The 14844-nt window shown below is 38.1% G+C and overlaps 1 protein-coding gene across 10 annotated transcripts in view; it reads right to left on the reverse strand.

Moving 5' to 3' along the window:
• Nucleotides 1-14844, reverse strand: part of LOC102945514 (NEDD4-binding protein 2-like 2) — a 105546-nt gene that overhangs the window by 11813 nt on the left and 78889 nt on the right. For 8 of the 10 annotated variants that reach the window (XR_003565607.3, XM_037892106.2, XM_027828304.3 and 5 more), the window contains 4 exons: nucleotides 11999-13875; nucleotides 8920-9005; nucleotides 6515-6560; nucleotides 3852-4050 (listed from right to left, as the gene is read on the reverse strand). Coding sequence is in view for 8 of the 10 variants with exons in the window: in XM_037892106.2 (XP_037748034.1) it covers nucleotides 3860-4050; nucleotides 6515-6560; nucleotides 8920-9005; nucleotides 11999-13875 (2200 nt within the window). In the remaining 2 variants the exon portion in view is untranslated. Of the gene's footprint in view, nucleotides 1-3851; nucleotides 4051-6514; nucleotides 6561-8919; nucleotides 9006-11998; nucleotides 13876-14844 lie in introns of those variants that run through there. The other 2 variants (XM_043531651.1, XR_005224261.2) reach the window with 2 other exon arrangements.

Here is a 14844-nt window from a genome sequence, read left to right on the forward strand (position 1 = left end):
TACCTCTTGTGCCTTACATATGATACTCCATTAATACATCCCAGAACAACATTAGCCTTTTTTGCAGCTGCATCACATTGTTGGCTCATATTCATTCTGTGATCCATTAAAACCCCCTGATTCTTTTCAGCAGTACTTCTCACTAACAAGTTATTCCCCATTTTGTACTTCTATATTTAATTTTAACTTCCTAAATGTAGTACTTTGGACTTACGTTTATTGAATTTATTCTTGCTGATTTCAGACCAATTCTCCAATTTATCAAGGTCATTTTGAATTCTAATCCTGTCTCCCAAAGCACCCCTTCCCATCTTGGTGTCATCCACACATTTTATAAGCAAACTCTCCACTCCATTAGCCTAGTAATTAATGAAAATGGAGAATACTACCAAACACAGGACAGACCCCTGTGGGAACCCACTAGATATGTCCTCCCATTTTGACAGTGAACCATTGATAACTATGCTTTGAATATGGTCTTTCAACCAGTTGTTCACCCACCTTGTAGTGATTTAATCTAAACAGTATTTTGATAGCTTGCTTATGATTATATCACGTGGGGCTGTGTCAAAAGCCTTACTAAAATCAAGATATATCACATCTATTGTTCTCTCCCCCGGCCCCCCATTAGACCAGTTACCCTGTCAAAGAAGGAAATTAGATTGGTTAGACATTATTTGTTCTTGACAAATCCATGTTGGCTATTACACTATTATCCTCTAGTCTAGACTTGCAAATTGATTGTTTAATAATTTGTTCCCAGTATCTTTCCAGTTATCGAAGTTAGGCTAACTAGTCTATAATTCCCCAGGTCCTCCTTCTGCCCCTTTCTAAAATAGATGCTATGTTTGCCCTTATCCAGTCCTCAGGGATCTCATCTGTCCTTCATGAGTTATCAAAGGCCATTGCTAATGGTTCTGAGATTGCTTCATCTAGTTTCTTAAGTACCCTAGGGTAAATTTCATCAGTCTCTGCCAACTTGAATATATCTAACTTACCTAAATATTCTTCTACTGTTCTTCCCTGGCTTGTGTTCCTTCCCCCTTGCTGTTAATGTTATTTGTGCTAAGCAGCTGGTCACTATTAACTGTTTCAGTGAAGACTGAAGCAAAATAGGTATTAAACACCTCAGCCTTCTTGATGTCATCTGTTATTAGCTTCTTTCCCGCTAAGTAGTGGACCTATACTTTCTTTTGTCTTTTTCTTGCTCCTAATATATTTATAGACCCTCTTTTTTTTTTTTTTTACGTTCTATGTCCCTTGCTAGATGTAACTCATTTTGGGCTTTAGCATTTATGATTTTGTCTCTACATGTTTGCTCTGTTCTTTTGTATTCAATCCTTAGCAATTTGTCCATGTTTCCATAAGCTACTTGGACTTTCACACCCTTTCCCTTCCCTACTTATCTTCTTTCATTCACAATCAAGATGTTGTACCCTGCCGCTGATTGGCTTATGATCCTGGCCTCATTGCCCACTTCTTAAATTTTCAAATAAGCACTTTTGTGCTTTCTTCTATGGTGCCCCTCACACTTGGGAGGGGCTGACCATAAACATCCAGAAAATTACCTCATTATCCTCATTCAGAACTCTGCTTAAAACTCTCTTTTTCTATGATGCCTGCAAAAAAACTGGACAATGCTTAGGTTGCTGGTGTGCTAAGACCATTCCCTATCATCCTGACCAATACTGTCTTATTGTTTCTTTGTATTCACCTGTCTGTTGTTTCTTGTCTTAGACTGCAAGCTCTTTGGGGCAGGGACCTTCTTTTTGTCAGTGTTTGTACAGCACCTAGCATAATAGGGTCCTCGTCCCTGATTACAGCTTCTAACTACTATGGTAATACAAACTAATAAATAAAAACACTTGTTTCCATTGATCTACAGATGCTTATTTCAGTAGCAGTTTTGATCATAGTCATTTGTCTATTCCCCAGAACAAGTTATTCAACCACTGATTTGTTGTCAATGTTTTGATAAGGAATTCTTACAAAAATGTTGTCTCTTAACCAGAAACAAACCATGTTCTGGGAGGCATATGTGTGCAAAGAGGAGCAGAGAGACACAAATGTATTCATTTAGACGAAAACACACAAGCTATTAAAGGAAGGAAGCACCACCACTCGGCAAACAGATTTATATTAAACTGAACTTTGCTAGAAATATTTATAACATGTTTCTCAAAAATATACTGACTAGGATGATAGCATTAGCACTGCATTCAACTGCATTGTGTAATTTAAAGAGGTTACAGTGGAAATTCCCAGGAGTCTTCGCCTCTGTGAAATTTATTTTTAAAATACCTGACATTTGGTGAAATATGGTCCATTTCAAGATTTTTATATTTCAGAGTATTTTTTTAAAAGCCTCCAGAATGTCACTTCTGACTGGATTACTTTATTAGCATCCACTGGGGAGGTGGGAAATGTGTGATTTCTTGAGAGGGAGAGAGATTACCTCCCTTCAAACCGATGGCAACATTTTAACAACAGGCTCTTGTGAGCCTCTCAGAGCTAGTTCTCACACACATCCCTGCATATCTCATACACATTCAGTACTCTCACATGTATGTTTAAGTAATTATAACTTAATTTATAAGTAATTATACCTGACTATGCATTCTTAAAAGCAGATCTTTCACACTATTGAGTTCAAAATGGCAGAATGAAAAATAACACAATCACCAACAACTCAAATGTTATTAGACTCCTCCTTTCACCATTTGATGACATGATCACGTATTGGATTTGTCACTGTCTATATTTATATGCATAATTTTAAAAACCCCAAAGAGGTTAATTAAACCATGTTTACTCCATTCTGGGTAAATGTGAAGATACTTCAACTAAGAACTTACTGAACATCCATCCACATACAGTCTGATAGGTAGGATGTATAGTATCACAAGAGAGGCACTGAATTGTAAAAAATAACCACCTTAGTTCATTTGGAATATCACACCCCAAATTTACTCTGTCATTATAATGATATTCATTACATTTTAGGACTTCTATTTAAACCAACATTTTTTTTTTTGGGAGCTTGGAAATTTTTTTCTCCCCACACTCATAATGTTCACACATATCTTCATAAACACAGACATACTTGTACATACACAAAATACAGAAATAAGGTTAATTCTGTATTGCTTAGAAATATAGTAACATAAACAAGTTTAATGGTTAAGATATCAGCCAGTGTCCTGTCCTACAAAACATGGGTTAGAGAAATATCATCTAGGAAAATATCAGATAATTATTTGGAATAGTTAGAATTAAAAGGATTGAAGAAATGAATCTCCCAACCTCTGGATCACGAGACACAGTATGTGTTGTTCGTTAGCACAAGTTAATGTTAGGTAGAGATGGTTGGGATTTTTTCGATAAAACATTTTTCATCAGAAAATACGTTGAAACATATGAGTTTCAATTAAACTTTTATCAGGAAGGTTTCTCAGGTCCAAGATGGAATTTCTGGTCAAAAGGAGAAAGTGAGATTCCCCACCGAAAATAGCCAATAGGCTGGTGGCTAGGGCATTCTCCTGAAATGTGGGAGATCCTCCGCTCTGCCTGGAAAGAACTTTAACCTGGGTCTCCCATATCCCAGGTGAGTGCCCTAAACACCAGGCTATAGCTATTCTGGGATGGGTCTCTCTCAGTCTCTCCTGTTGGAGCTGTTCCAATTTCTATAAATAATTAAATATTTACTTATAGTAAAGTCATAGGTGCTAACAGACAGGATGAGCTGTTAGTATTTTTAAAATCATTTTATTATAAATGAATGGAATAATCTTTGTTTTTCAGCTGTTTAGACCAGCATTATCCATAAGAATGACAGTTTTATAAAATGTTACCTTTATCTTCATGTTGACTTTTTCTGTTTAAGATGACATTCAAGATTGGTTGATATGTTATACAAGTGCTTGTTGTCTGGATAAGTCACGGAGTTCTCTTCTACTACATGTTGATATAGGTTTGTTTCTGGAAGGGTTTCAGAAGATTCTTGACTCTTTTGGCAATCTTTATTTGTATTCTCCACAGTTTTGGCACCAACTAAAAAAATATGATTGTAATTTGCCAAATGACACCCAAAGTATAATTTATATAGTTTGTCATTTTTATTTGTCAAGATTATTTACAGAACATGATTATTGCCCTAGAAAACTACAAATGTTACCAATTTTACACACAAAATATTTAATCTAGTTTGTTGGATTTTCAGCTGTGCCCTGACAATTACACACATTCCCTGCTGGTCTGAATCTCTCTTGGCTCTCCAGCAAATTAACTTCCAAGGCAAGAGCTACAGGGTATGTCTATACTGCAATTAAACACCTGTGGCTGGCATGTGTCAGCTGAATTTGGTTCAAAGAGCTCGGGCTAAGGGGCTCTTTAACTGAGGTGTAGACGTTTGGCCTCAGGCTGGAATTCAGGCTCTGGAACACCACGAGGGGGGAGGATCACAGAGCCTGAGCCCAACTTCTACACTGCAATTAAACAGCCCCTTATACCGAGCCCTGTGAGCCTAAATCAGCTGACACAGGCCAGATTTGGGTGTTTAATTGCAGTGTAGACATACCCTCGGTCTCTCTTTTCCCACTGGATCTGTCCCCAACTTCAGACACCAAGTTATCTGTCATTCTCCAGGAAATAATTATATCATGCATTTCCAACAATTTTAGAAGGCCTTATGCCAACTTGTGCAATTATATTAAACACCAAAAGCTGTTCCCTAGATGTGATTATTCTCCTATGATATAGTATTTTAGAACACATACATACAGTATGTGAAGTAGTGTGCATTACCAGACACTGCTGCAGCAGATACCTTTAGGGAAAGGCTGCCAGCAGGGTATTCTCCAGCTGCCTTCAGAGATCTTATGGGCTAGAGTGAGAGGATAGATGCAGTTGGTGATTACAGAGGGAGGCTGCTGGAAGCCAGCTCTCCCACTGAAGACAGCAGAATTGTGGGATAGATGCTTTTGATGCTCCCAGTCCCCAAAGAGGACATTGACTGGAAGTCAGTCGTGACCCACCCATCCTAAGAAATGAAAATCAGTGTGAGGCAACTGGAAACATGCTCCTGCCATCTGAACACTACAGGATTCCTTCACCTAACATAGCTCTTGATGGTTCTCATCAAACCTCACTTTCCTCCGAGGCCAAGGAGCCTGATCCATTGAGGTGCTGGTCGTCTTCAATTCCCACTGAATTCAATGAGAGTTGATGACCCCCAACGCTTCACAGATAAAATCTAAGACAACATGTTTTCCACTTTGTAGCCCGATATATAGATTATGTATTATTATATTGATTACTTAAGAATTCCCAGTTATCACTTTAAGGGTTGACAGGCTCTTGTCCCAAGATCAGGCCCAGTATTATTAAAATTACTATACAGTTGGGACCCCCAACGTGCACAATTGCAACACTCACACAATTGGAACTCTTCTATATTTCCAAATAGTTTATTAATACATTTAGCAAAGTCACAAACACTAACTCAGTAAGGGAGATAGAGAGACTACAGAATGTACATCTGAATATCCATATACTCACACCATCCCTTGCAGGATGACCTGAAATGTTAGCCATTATCTTCCTCATCACCATAACCTTCCTCCTCACCACTAGTGGTCATCATTCTGGTCCCTACTAAGGGCTACATTTCTCTCTCCTACTGCCCACGGACTGGCATGCAACTTCTATAATACGTTATGCTGATGCCACCATATCTAATGCATAGTCAGTAGGGGTTTTCCCCCTTTTCCTTATGTGTATTTCCTCATCCTACTAATGTTGAGGTGTCCTCTTTCTGTAGGTTAGTATACCAATACATGTAACTACAATCTCAACTCATGATCATATCCGCCATCGCTTGCTTAAGCAGATCTGGGGTTATTACTTCCATGCTCCTTGTGGTAGCACTTACTGGAACATTCTACCTCCTACCATTGAGCAAGCGATCCTTAGTTCCTAAAATCTAAAGGTAACCGTTAATCTATGCCAAGGGTTACAGCCTACTTAACCACACTTATACTAGCTTATGCTTCAGCTAATGTCTTACAGGATATAGGATACTGTATGCTTCTTGCATTACAGCTGAATATAATGAAAGCAGCTAAATATAATTAAGGCAAGGCAGTGAATATAGTAAAGGAAAGCCTATGCACTACAACTTTAAGCTTCATCCGAATTGGATTCAAGTAAACTCAAAGTAAAATTATTCGATTCATTTAATAAGAAAAACTGTTAAGTTGGAGAATTTCAAATCACAAGTGAGGAAATTCAAAATTGTGTCCCACAGCAGCTGTAACTCTGCCACATTGTATGTATACTGTATATGGAGGCATACATTTAATACCATACACTACAGTACAAAATCCTGCACTTGCACAAGAAGTAGTTACAGATACTATGGGCACAGTAACTTTCAACTTACTTACTTCTACGTTAACTGATTGTTGCACTGAATAAATAACGTTTACATTCTTTTTGTTCACGAAGTTATGCTTACCAGCCAAGGAATTCCCATTCTGTAATCCATTCTTTTTCTGTTTCCTCTAAAAACAAATAAAATAAGCAATAATAAAGGAGAGAAGAAGAAAAAGAAAATCTATATGATGATGGGGGGGGGATTGAGTAATCAGTGTACAGAACAAATTCTATATTATATTACATAAGTTTTTAAACTGTATTTACAAGGCTTTTGTCCTTTTCATCACACTATCCTGTATTATCTCCTAAAAGTTGCCTCCATAAAACAACAGCCCTAGTAATAGGCTATCCTTTCATTGAGAAGTGACAAACAAAAGGTTAAGAAATACAAAAAATTATTTCAGAAATATGATTCAGTCCAACTATTGACTAAACTACTCTGATATAAACAGTATACAAATATGTAATATTGAAATATGAAACTATGTTACATTTACACTTACAGCTCTGCATTGTCCTACTTTATCAATAATGGGGTATTTCCTAACATGTGAAATTATACTGTACCCTCAACCAGTAGAGAATGCCTGCATGTTCAAATATGTATATATGTATATAGTGGGACAAATATTCTAAGAGGGCCAAACCCAGCCTCTGTTTTGCATGCATATTATTGGATCACACATATGTGAAGGCACATGTGACAGTCTATCACTTGTGCACGCAAGTGACGGGTTTTGCATATGTAAATTCTATCAACTGTAAGTGCCAATGACAATGCTCAAAGTATGGATATAGATATCCATGCATGTAGAGGCTACTTTCTGAAAGTTTGGAAACAGTATATAAATATATGTATACATACAGAGCCCCATCCTAAAAATCGTCTTCACCCAAACTCCTGTTTAAATGAGAGAGGTTCTAAGTATGCACAGAGATCTGACACAGCCTTACACAGTTTGCTCTTCTAAGGGAATTTCAATGTGTGCACTACTTTCCCCTACCCATCCAGCTATTCTATCTCATTTTACAATTATTTAAAACAACACTAGCATTAAACGTTTTTAAAATGTACTGTGTTCCCTGTCCACTCTTTTTTCCTTTCCCTACTTTTTCCTTTCCATTGCCTAGCTATCTTGGCATAACTTTTCTTTTTTAATTCTGTTTCCCCTTAAACTTATTTTTAGAGTATAATTTTTCTGATTTCCCTTGTCTCCCTTAATTCATTCCTCCACCATTCACACATACACCTTATACATTATCCCATCAATCAAATTCTCCCTTGTATACCCTCCAAGCACATGAATTTTATTAAAGCTAATGTTAAAAAAATTATATAATACATAGGTTGAGAAAAGAGTGTCTGTACATTTGGGTATAGTGCTTAGATTATCCACAAATATAAAGTTTGTTTTTAAAGTCATAAGATACATATAATTGCCCTCATCAGTCATATAAGCTAGATCTGCCTCCCTGAAGTCACTTCCAGTTTCTATGAGTCTAAGCTCATTCACCTCCTCCCCTCAACACACTTAGGGTGATTTCTTCTTATCTATCCCCACAAGGGAGGAAGGTTTGGAGAAAGGCTCTTTTTCTCTTCACCGACAGAGGGGAGTGGCACTGAGCTGGGTCTCTGAATGGAGTGCACTGACAGAGTGTGAAACAATTACAGTTTCTGACCAGACAAAGTAAGCTAAGTCCCAGTCAGCCACTCAGCACATACTCTGTGAGCATTTTTGCTTGAAGTGATGGGTAAGGAACTGCAGATACCGGGGGTGGAGTCTGATTAGAGGGCAGCAGAAGGAGGAGGAAAAGGAAGGAGGAGGACTGTATCTGCAGGGTAAAAAGAAGGACCCTGAGCAATAGGGAGCAGTTTTATTTTTGTTGACTGGTTCATATTTTTTTTGCTGCTCTGTCCACCTAAACCCTCAACCCTGCTATAGGTTAGAACTCTCCCTTGCACAGGGCTTGCAAGACAGGATCTATATAATGCCTCTTCCTTCACCGTTTGTATTCATTTATATAAAACATGGACCTACCAGCAAGAAATACTCTTTCTCCACATGAACTGAATCCAGAAGCACAATGACTGCGGGGCGGGGGGGGAGCAGCAGGAGGGGCATAGATGCTAACACAAATTCACAGTCTCCCCTAGTCTTTCCGGGGGGAGGGAAGGTCCCAGCTGGTCCTTGGGAGGGGAGGGGAGGGGAGGGGAGGGACCTGGGATGGCAGCTTCTCATGGGGCTCTGGCTCCCGGCACTCCCTTGACCCAGCTCCCTGCTTCCCAGAACCCCAGGATGCCATCTTCTCACACTGCCTCTTCCACTTATGGTCTCACTCTGGAAGGAGAGATGGTGGCTCAATGAGGACATGGCAGGTGACCTGGGCCCACTTCTTCAGAAAATGCTGGTTACACCCTAAAGTAAATGGTGCCTCTTTACTTCTAAAATACAAGAAAGCCTTGCAGACAACTTAAACCCATACCTCCACAGATGTCTTCCATAGTAAATGGATCTGCTTTGATGTTTTCCAATCAAGAGGAACTATGTAATCATCTGGCAGTAAAGACTCTGAAAAAGAACAAAACATTTTCACAGCTGACTATTAATACCTCGTTACATAAAGCAGTGATCCATCAGAATAGTATCATGGCATTATATTTTGTCAGGTTTCATGCATATCTGAAGGAGATACTGCCAGCTCAAACAAAGCCCAGAATTTAGGTTTTATACAAATAAGCTTCTACAGAACCTAGGACCAATAAAAAAAAAGTCTATATTTTTGTTCAATGCCAATGTAAAGATATTTTTTAAACCAAACATTTTCCTGCATTATTTACACTGCCAAAATTGTAGCTTTGTCCAAGTGCACGGGAACTGGAAAGTGAAATTTACTAGGAAAATCACTAAAAACAAAAGTGAAACTTCAGTCTCTAAATTGAATAAAATGCAAAAAGTAAACAAACATCTTAAATGAAAAGTAAATTTAGTTTTTAAAATTTTATCAGTTTTAACAATTTATAAGAGGAATTTTAACATAGTATATGGAAATTATTCTATAAATATGTAATATTTTTAACCTGATAGAGTTCTTCAATGATTGAAAGTTCTTCAAAGTTTAACATAGTATATGGAAATTATTCTATAAATATGTCATATTTTTAACCTGATAGAGTTCTTCAATGACTGAAAGTTCTTCAAAGTTGAAAAGAAATGCTTTGTAGAAAAACAGTGTAAAACGCTTATGGAATACACATTCTGTTATATGTGTTAACTGTAAATAAGTGACAAATAAATTTGTTAACTAAAAAGCTATTTACCTTCCAATAGAACAACTAACAACATTTATAGTACCTTTCATTTAGGAATACTCCTAAATGCTTTATGAAACCATTGACCCACACATTCATTGTACTTGCCTTAACAGTACGCAGCAGTACACAACAGTTTAGGACAGGCAATGAGGAAAAATATGCATGACTGAAATTGCAGCAGACATTTAAAAAGAAATAATATTGATACTCAAATCAGAATATGGCCAGGACAGTGGAATTAACACCTATAATTCTGAGAAAAATGCTATAGGTTCTTTAAATGATCACAAGTGGCCAGCGCCTCAGACTATGCCTATACTACAGCTTAAGTCGACATAAGTTATGTCATTCACAGGTGTGAATTACCCACCCTCCTGAGCAACATAACTTATGCCAACTTAAGCACCCGTGTGGACAGCACTATGTCAGCAGAAGAGCTTCTCCCACCAACATAGCTACTGCCACTCGTGGGGTTGGGGCGCTGGAATAGGGGGGCCCGGAGGGCCATGGCCCTCCCACTTCTTGAAAGTGGACGAGGTCTGGTCCGTTCACTTTTTGCCAGAGGCTCTGCCCCCTGCTCCTCCTATTCCACCTGAGGCCCCATCTAGGCTGGCAGCTGGAGCCTGGCTGGGGATCCTGGGTAGCATGGGGTGCCATGCCACGGACCCTCCAGCAGCCCGGGGTCAGGTGGCCGAGAGCAGCCTCCTTCCCATGTCCCCACCCCTCCTAGGTCCCCTGGCCCAGGGCAGATGGAGGGTGCATGGTTCTTTCCATAGCCGGGCTGTGGCTCCAAGACCCCTTCCCCTGGCCAGAGCCATGTCAGGGTAAGAGCTGCTCGGGGAGCTGTGGGGAGCTGTGGGGAGCTGTGGATCCTCCTGCCTTGGGCTGGAGGGGGGCCTTCAGGCTGTGGACATGGGCCAGGGCCTGCTCTTGGCCCCCCCACCCCAGGTAGGTGGAGGGCCTGCAGCTCCTGACCCACTCCAGCTTCTGGGTTGTCCAGGGGCAGGGCCTTGGGCAGAAGAGGCAGGGCCACGGAGGGGCAGGCCCCCTACCCCACACTTTTTGGAAGGCTCCGCCGCCCCTGTCATTGGGTTAGAACAGCTACACAGAGAAAACTTAAAGTGGCGCAGCTGCACTGGAGCAATTGTTAATGTTTTCATTAAGGAGAGACTACAATTAGAGAGTTAGAAGGTTCACAAGTACCTTGCTAAACAGGGGTCTAAGTGACATCAATCCTTTATAAAGCCCTGCAAATCTGTGGATATCTGCTTTACGTCCGCGGACCATTTTTGCTGATTGCGGATTGGATGAAAATACAAATTTTGAATCTGCGCAGGGCTCTAAAGATTTATGCACAGTCAGATATATACACATGAATAGTCCCATGGTAAAATTAACCATGTGCCTAACTCTGAAGAATTAGGGCTTAAGCAGTTCAATCTTTCTAAAAGGGTTTACACTACATGACTTAGTATACATTAAATGACACTAGAATATGAAAATTCAAGCTCTGTTTGTTCATTTACCTTCTAACCATGACATCTGAATGTATGGATTGCATGATTAAAAGAATATGTTCAGTACTAGAAAAAATACTTTATTGTTTTTAATTTCAATTTCAAATTAAATTTGATTAGGGGGAAAATTTTCATACTGCTGAAGTGATTTAAGAGCATATGTCTGTTTGAAAGGCAGTGGAATTAAACCTCCAGAATGTCTATGGCACATTTGAAAATGTGATGCAGGTGCTTTTGAAAATTTTACCCTATAATTTTAAATTATTAGTAAAGGGATACTACTGTATTACAAAGGTGAAACAAACATTTATCAGCAAAGAAATACAAATCAAAATAATACGTGTTTTCATGCAGTTTCCTAAATGACAGGTTAAAAATTCACTCAGTATGATGTATTTGGGCAGCTGAAATTGCAACACAGCTACAAGGACATCATTCCTTGCATTTAAAGTTAGTAAGTACTCAGTATTACTCAAGATCATGCAATGAGGGTAAATTGCTAACAAAAGAAAACAATGATCATTGCGTAATAGATAATCTACAGAGCTGAAAAGCAAAATCTTGGTGCAAAGTACCATTTGCAAGACACTAAGTGAATGCCATCAAAAGTATCTATATTGGCAAGCAGTGATCAGCTACAATATATTATCACATTTATGTAATTGCTAGTTGCAATAAGAAACTGAGACTTATATAATTAAGCACTGTTAAAAATAAATAATAATAATATTACCCAGTGGAAATCCAGGAGAACCAAAAAGGTCTACAAGTTGAAATGCAAATCCCAATGATAACGGAAGACCCAAAAAATGGGATTTAGTATGTAAAGTATCTTGATTAGCTTCAATTTGTGAGGACTGTGATGGCTTACTTTCATCTGCTTTGTGTATATCTTCACCACAGCTTTCAAATACATTAGGGTATGTAGAACAGTCAGATGTTACTTTAACAGAACACAAAATATCTGGTTGACTATTTGTAAGCGCTGAAGAGAACTGTTCTCCCTCACCCTCTTTTTTATCAAGTATTTTTTCTTGTTTAAAAGTTGTAATTTGTTCCCTACTTGTTGAAGAAACTATACAAAAACTAGAGGGAAACTTCTGAGCTGGAGAAGAAACAGCTTTCTTTGAAAGACACAGAGATTGTCCCAAATGATGATTATGTAAGAGAGATCCCACACCATGGTTAAGTGAAGAATCTGTCACATTATTATTAGAAGGTGCTAGATGTTCTTGAAATTCAAGGTGTTGCTCATTCCTCTTTCCATTGTCCTTATTTGAAATTCTTTCTTGTTCTGTTTTCAAAACATTTTCTGATAGGTTATCATCCATTAATAGAGCATTCTTGCGTCCCTCCTTTGTACTAACAGCAATCTGCCTTGGTAGATGAAAGTTTGGTGCCAAGTTGAAAATCCTTTTGCATCTTCCTTTTTTCTTCGATGGAACTGGTGTACCTACATTGCTTGGAACATTTATTTCAGTTAAGCAGTTTGAAACAGTGACTCCCGACTCTATAAATGAAATATCATGTACTTTGTCAATCAATGATGACTGTAGACCACCATGTGTTACACTGCCACTCTCTTCATTTAATGTTTGCAGACTGGTTTCTTTTTCTAATTCTTCATTAGATTCATGAGTTTGTTCTACTGTGTTGTCAGGATAGGCCTGTTTGGGCCGCCTCACTCTTTTTGGTCTTTGCTCACATATGAATTTATGGGCACCCTCAGGCCAAGAACAAGAACCCAGCCTATCAGAGCCAAGCTGCAATTGTATATCAGTTAAATCAATTGAAAAAAAAGCCCAAGGATTTTTCTCATTCCTTTTTGATGTCTGTCTGTCTTTCATGGTTTTATCAGGCAAGACAACACAAATTTCAGATGTTTTCAAATCATGCTGGAGAGACAGGGTTTCCTTTTTTCCATTACTTACATTTAACAATTTACTTTCTAGGTCAGGTTCACATGCAATTTGATCTGATGTAAGTTCATCTTGATTGTTTAACATCATAGCACTATTTTCTTTACTGTTATATTCTGTGACTAGAACAGAACTGTGATCATTTGTATCGAAGGAATTGGTCTCATTTTCCTTAAGGTTTTTATTTTGGTTATGAGCAACCACCTGATCATCGGTTTCAGAGTAGCAGCCGTGTTGATCATCAAGTGTGTGTTCAAATTCAATTACGTTTTTATTAGGAGCAGATGTCAAATTTATTAGAAATGGACCATCATCTTCTGTAAACAAGTCACTTTTCACTGGACTAGCTAACATTGCTGAAGTCTCAGACACAGCAATAGGTAAACTTCCTGTTTGATGCTTTGTAGATTTTGGGCTTTCATTATAGTCACTATTGGAACGACCTTCACAACCTTCGTCTCCTGGATCTCCATTAAATGTAAATACTGATTTTCTTTTTTCTTCTTCTGAATCTTCCTCTTCACTCTCTGATGTTTCCTGGTCATCTGGAATTAGATGACAAGGGGCTCCATCTGATTTTTTCTCTGTGATTTTAACATGATCATGCTTCATTTTTCTGTTTCTTTTTCGCTTTTTCCTCTGTTTAGCTTTGCTCAGTCTGTGCCCAGGTTTCTTCTTAATGTCTGTTTCCCTAAATGTAGAATAAAAAAACTAAATATGAAAGAAAATCCATAGCAGTAATAACCCACTCATAATATGCAGCTTTAGGAAAAAATATTTAACTATTTGGTAATCAAGTTTTGATCCCTTCACTACTGAAATTTTTTTTTTAAATCCTGATACCTCTTCATTTAAAAATTACCATTTCTGTATATTTCAAAAACATGATATAAATGTGTCTTACCATTCACAAAGCATCTTTAAACTGTTTAATATACACACATTGAATTTTAGTTTGAATCTCATTTCAAGAACTTCCAACTTAAAACAAAGCAGTAGGTAAAGCAGCATTTTCAGGTGTCTTTCAAAATTATAAATGATTGATCCCCACTAGTCATTCAGCATCTAGGGTTTGCCCATGTTCTGTAATTTTGTGAAGTTCCACTTTGTGCAATGTTCAGAATGGTGGAAAATGAGTGGACAGTAACATGATCTGTTTTCCTTCTGTTAGAATATCCCACTGATATCAGAGTGTTCTTCTATTGGGCAAAATAGGTTAGATGGACTCAATAATTCAGAAGATACTAACTACAAAAAATCCTGATTGACATACAAGTTTAATAATTATTACCATTCCCTCAGACCTATTGCTCAATGTACCATGTTTAGCATGTGTACACATGCATTTTATCAGGGGAGTATAGTACCTCTAATTACTTACTTATTTAATTTGGAACAAAGTGGTACCTCATGACTCTCGGAAGAGATGGTATATTTAGGCCTTCCAGAAGCCTGCTGTGGATTTTAAGAGTCTGTTCTGATAATGTTCAATAGTGTAAACATAAGTAGAACTGTATGTGTAAGAAACTGCAGAATAATTATGTTTGTGAGAACAAGAAAAGATAAACTAACTAAAAAGCTATAAAAGACCAGTCTGAACTAATACTAAACCTGTACTGACAGGGAAGGAGAGTTGACATGGAAATGAGAATAATATATA

Source organism: Chelonia mydas, chromosome 1, assembly GCF_015237465.2.
Source record: "Chelonia mydas isolate rCheMyd1 chromosome 1, rCheMyd1.pri.v2, whole genome shotgun sequence".
Taxonomy (NCBI): Eukaryota; Metazoa; Chordata; order Testudines; family Cheloniidae; genus Chelonia; species Chelonia mydas.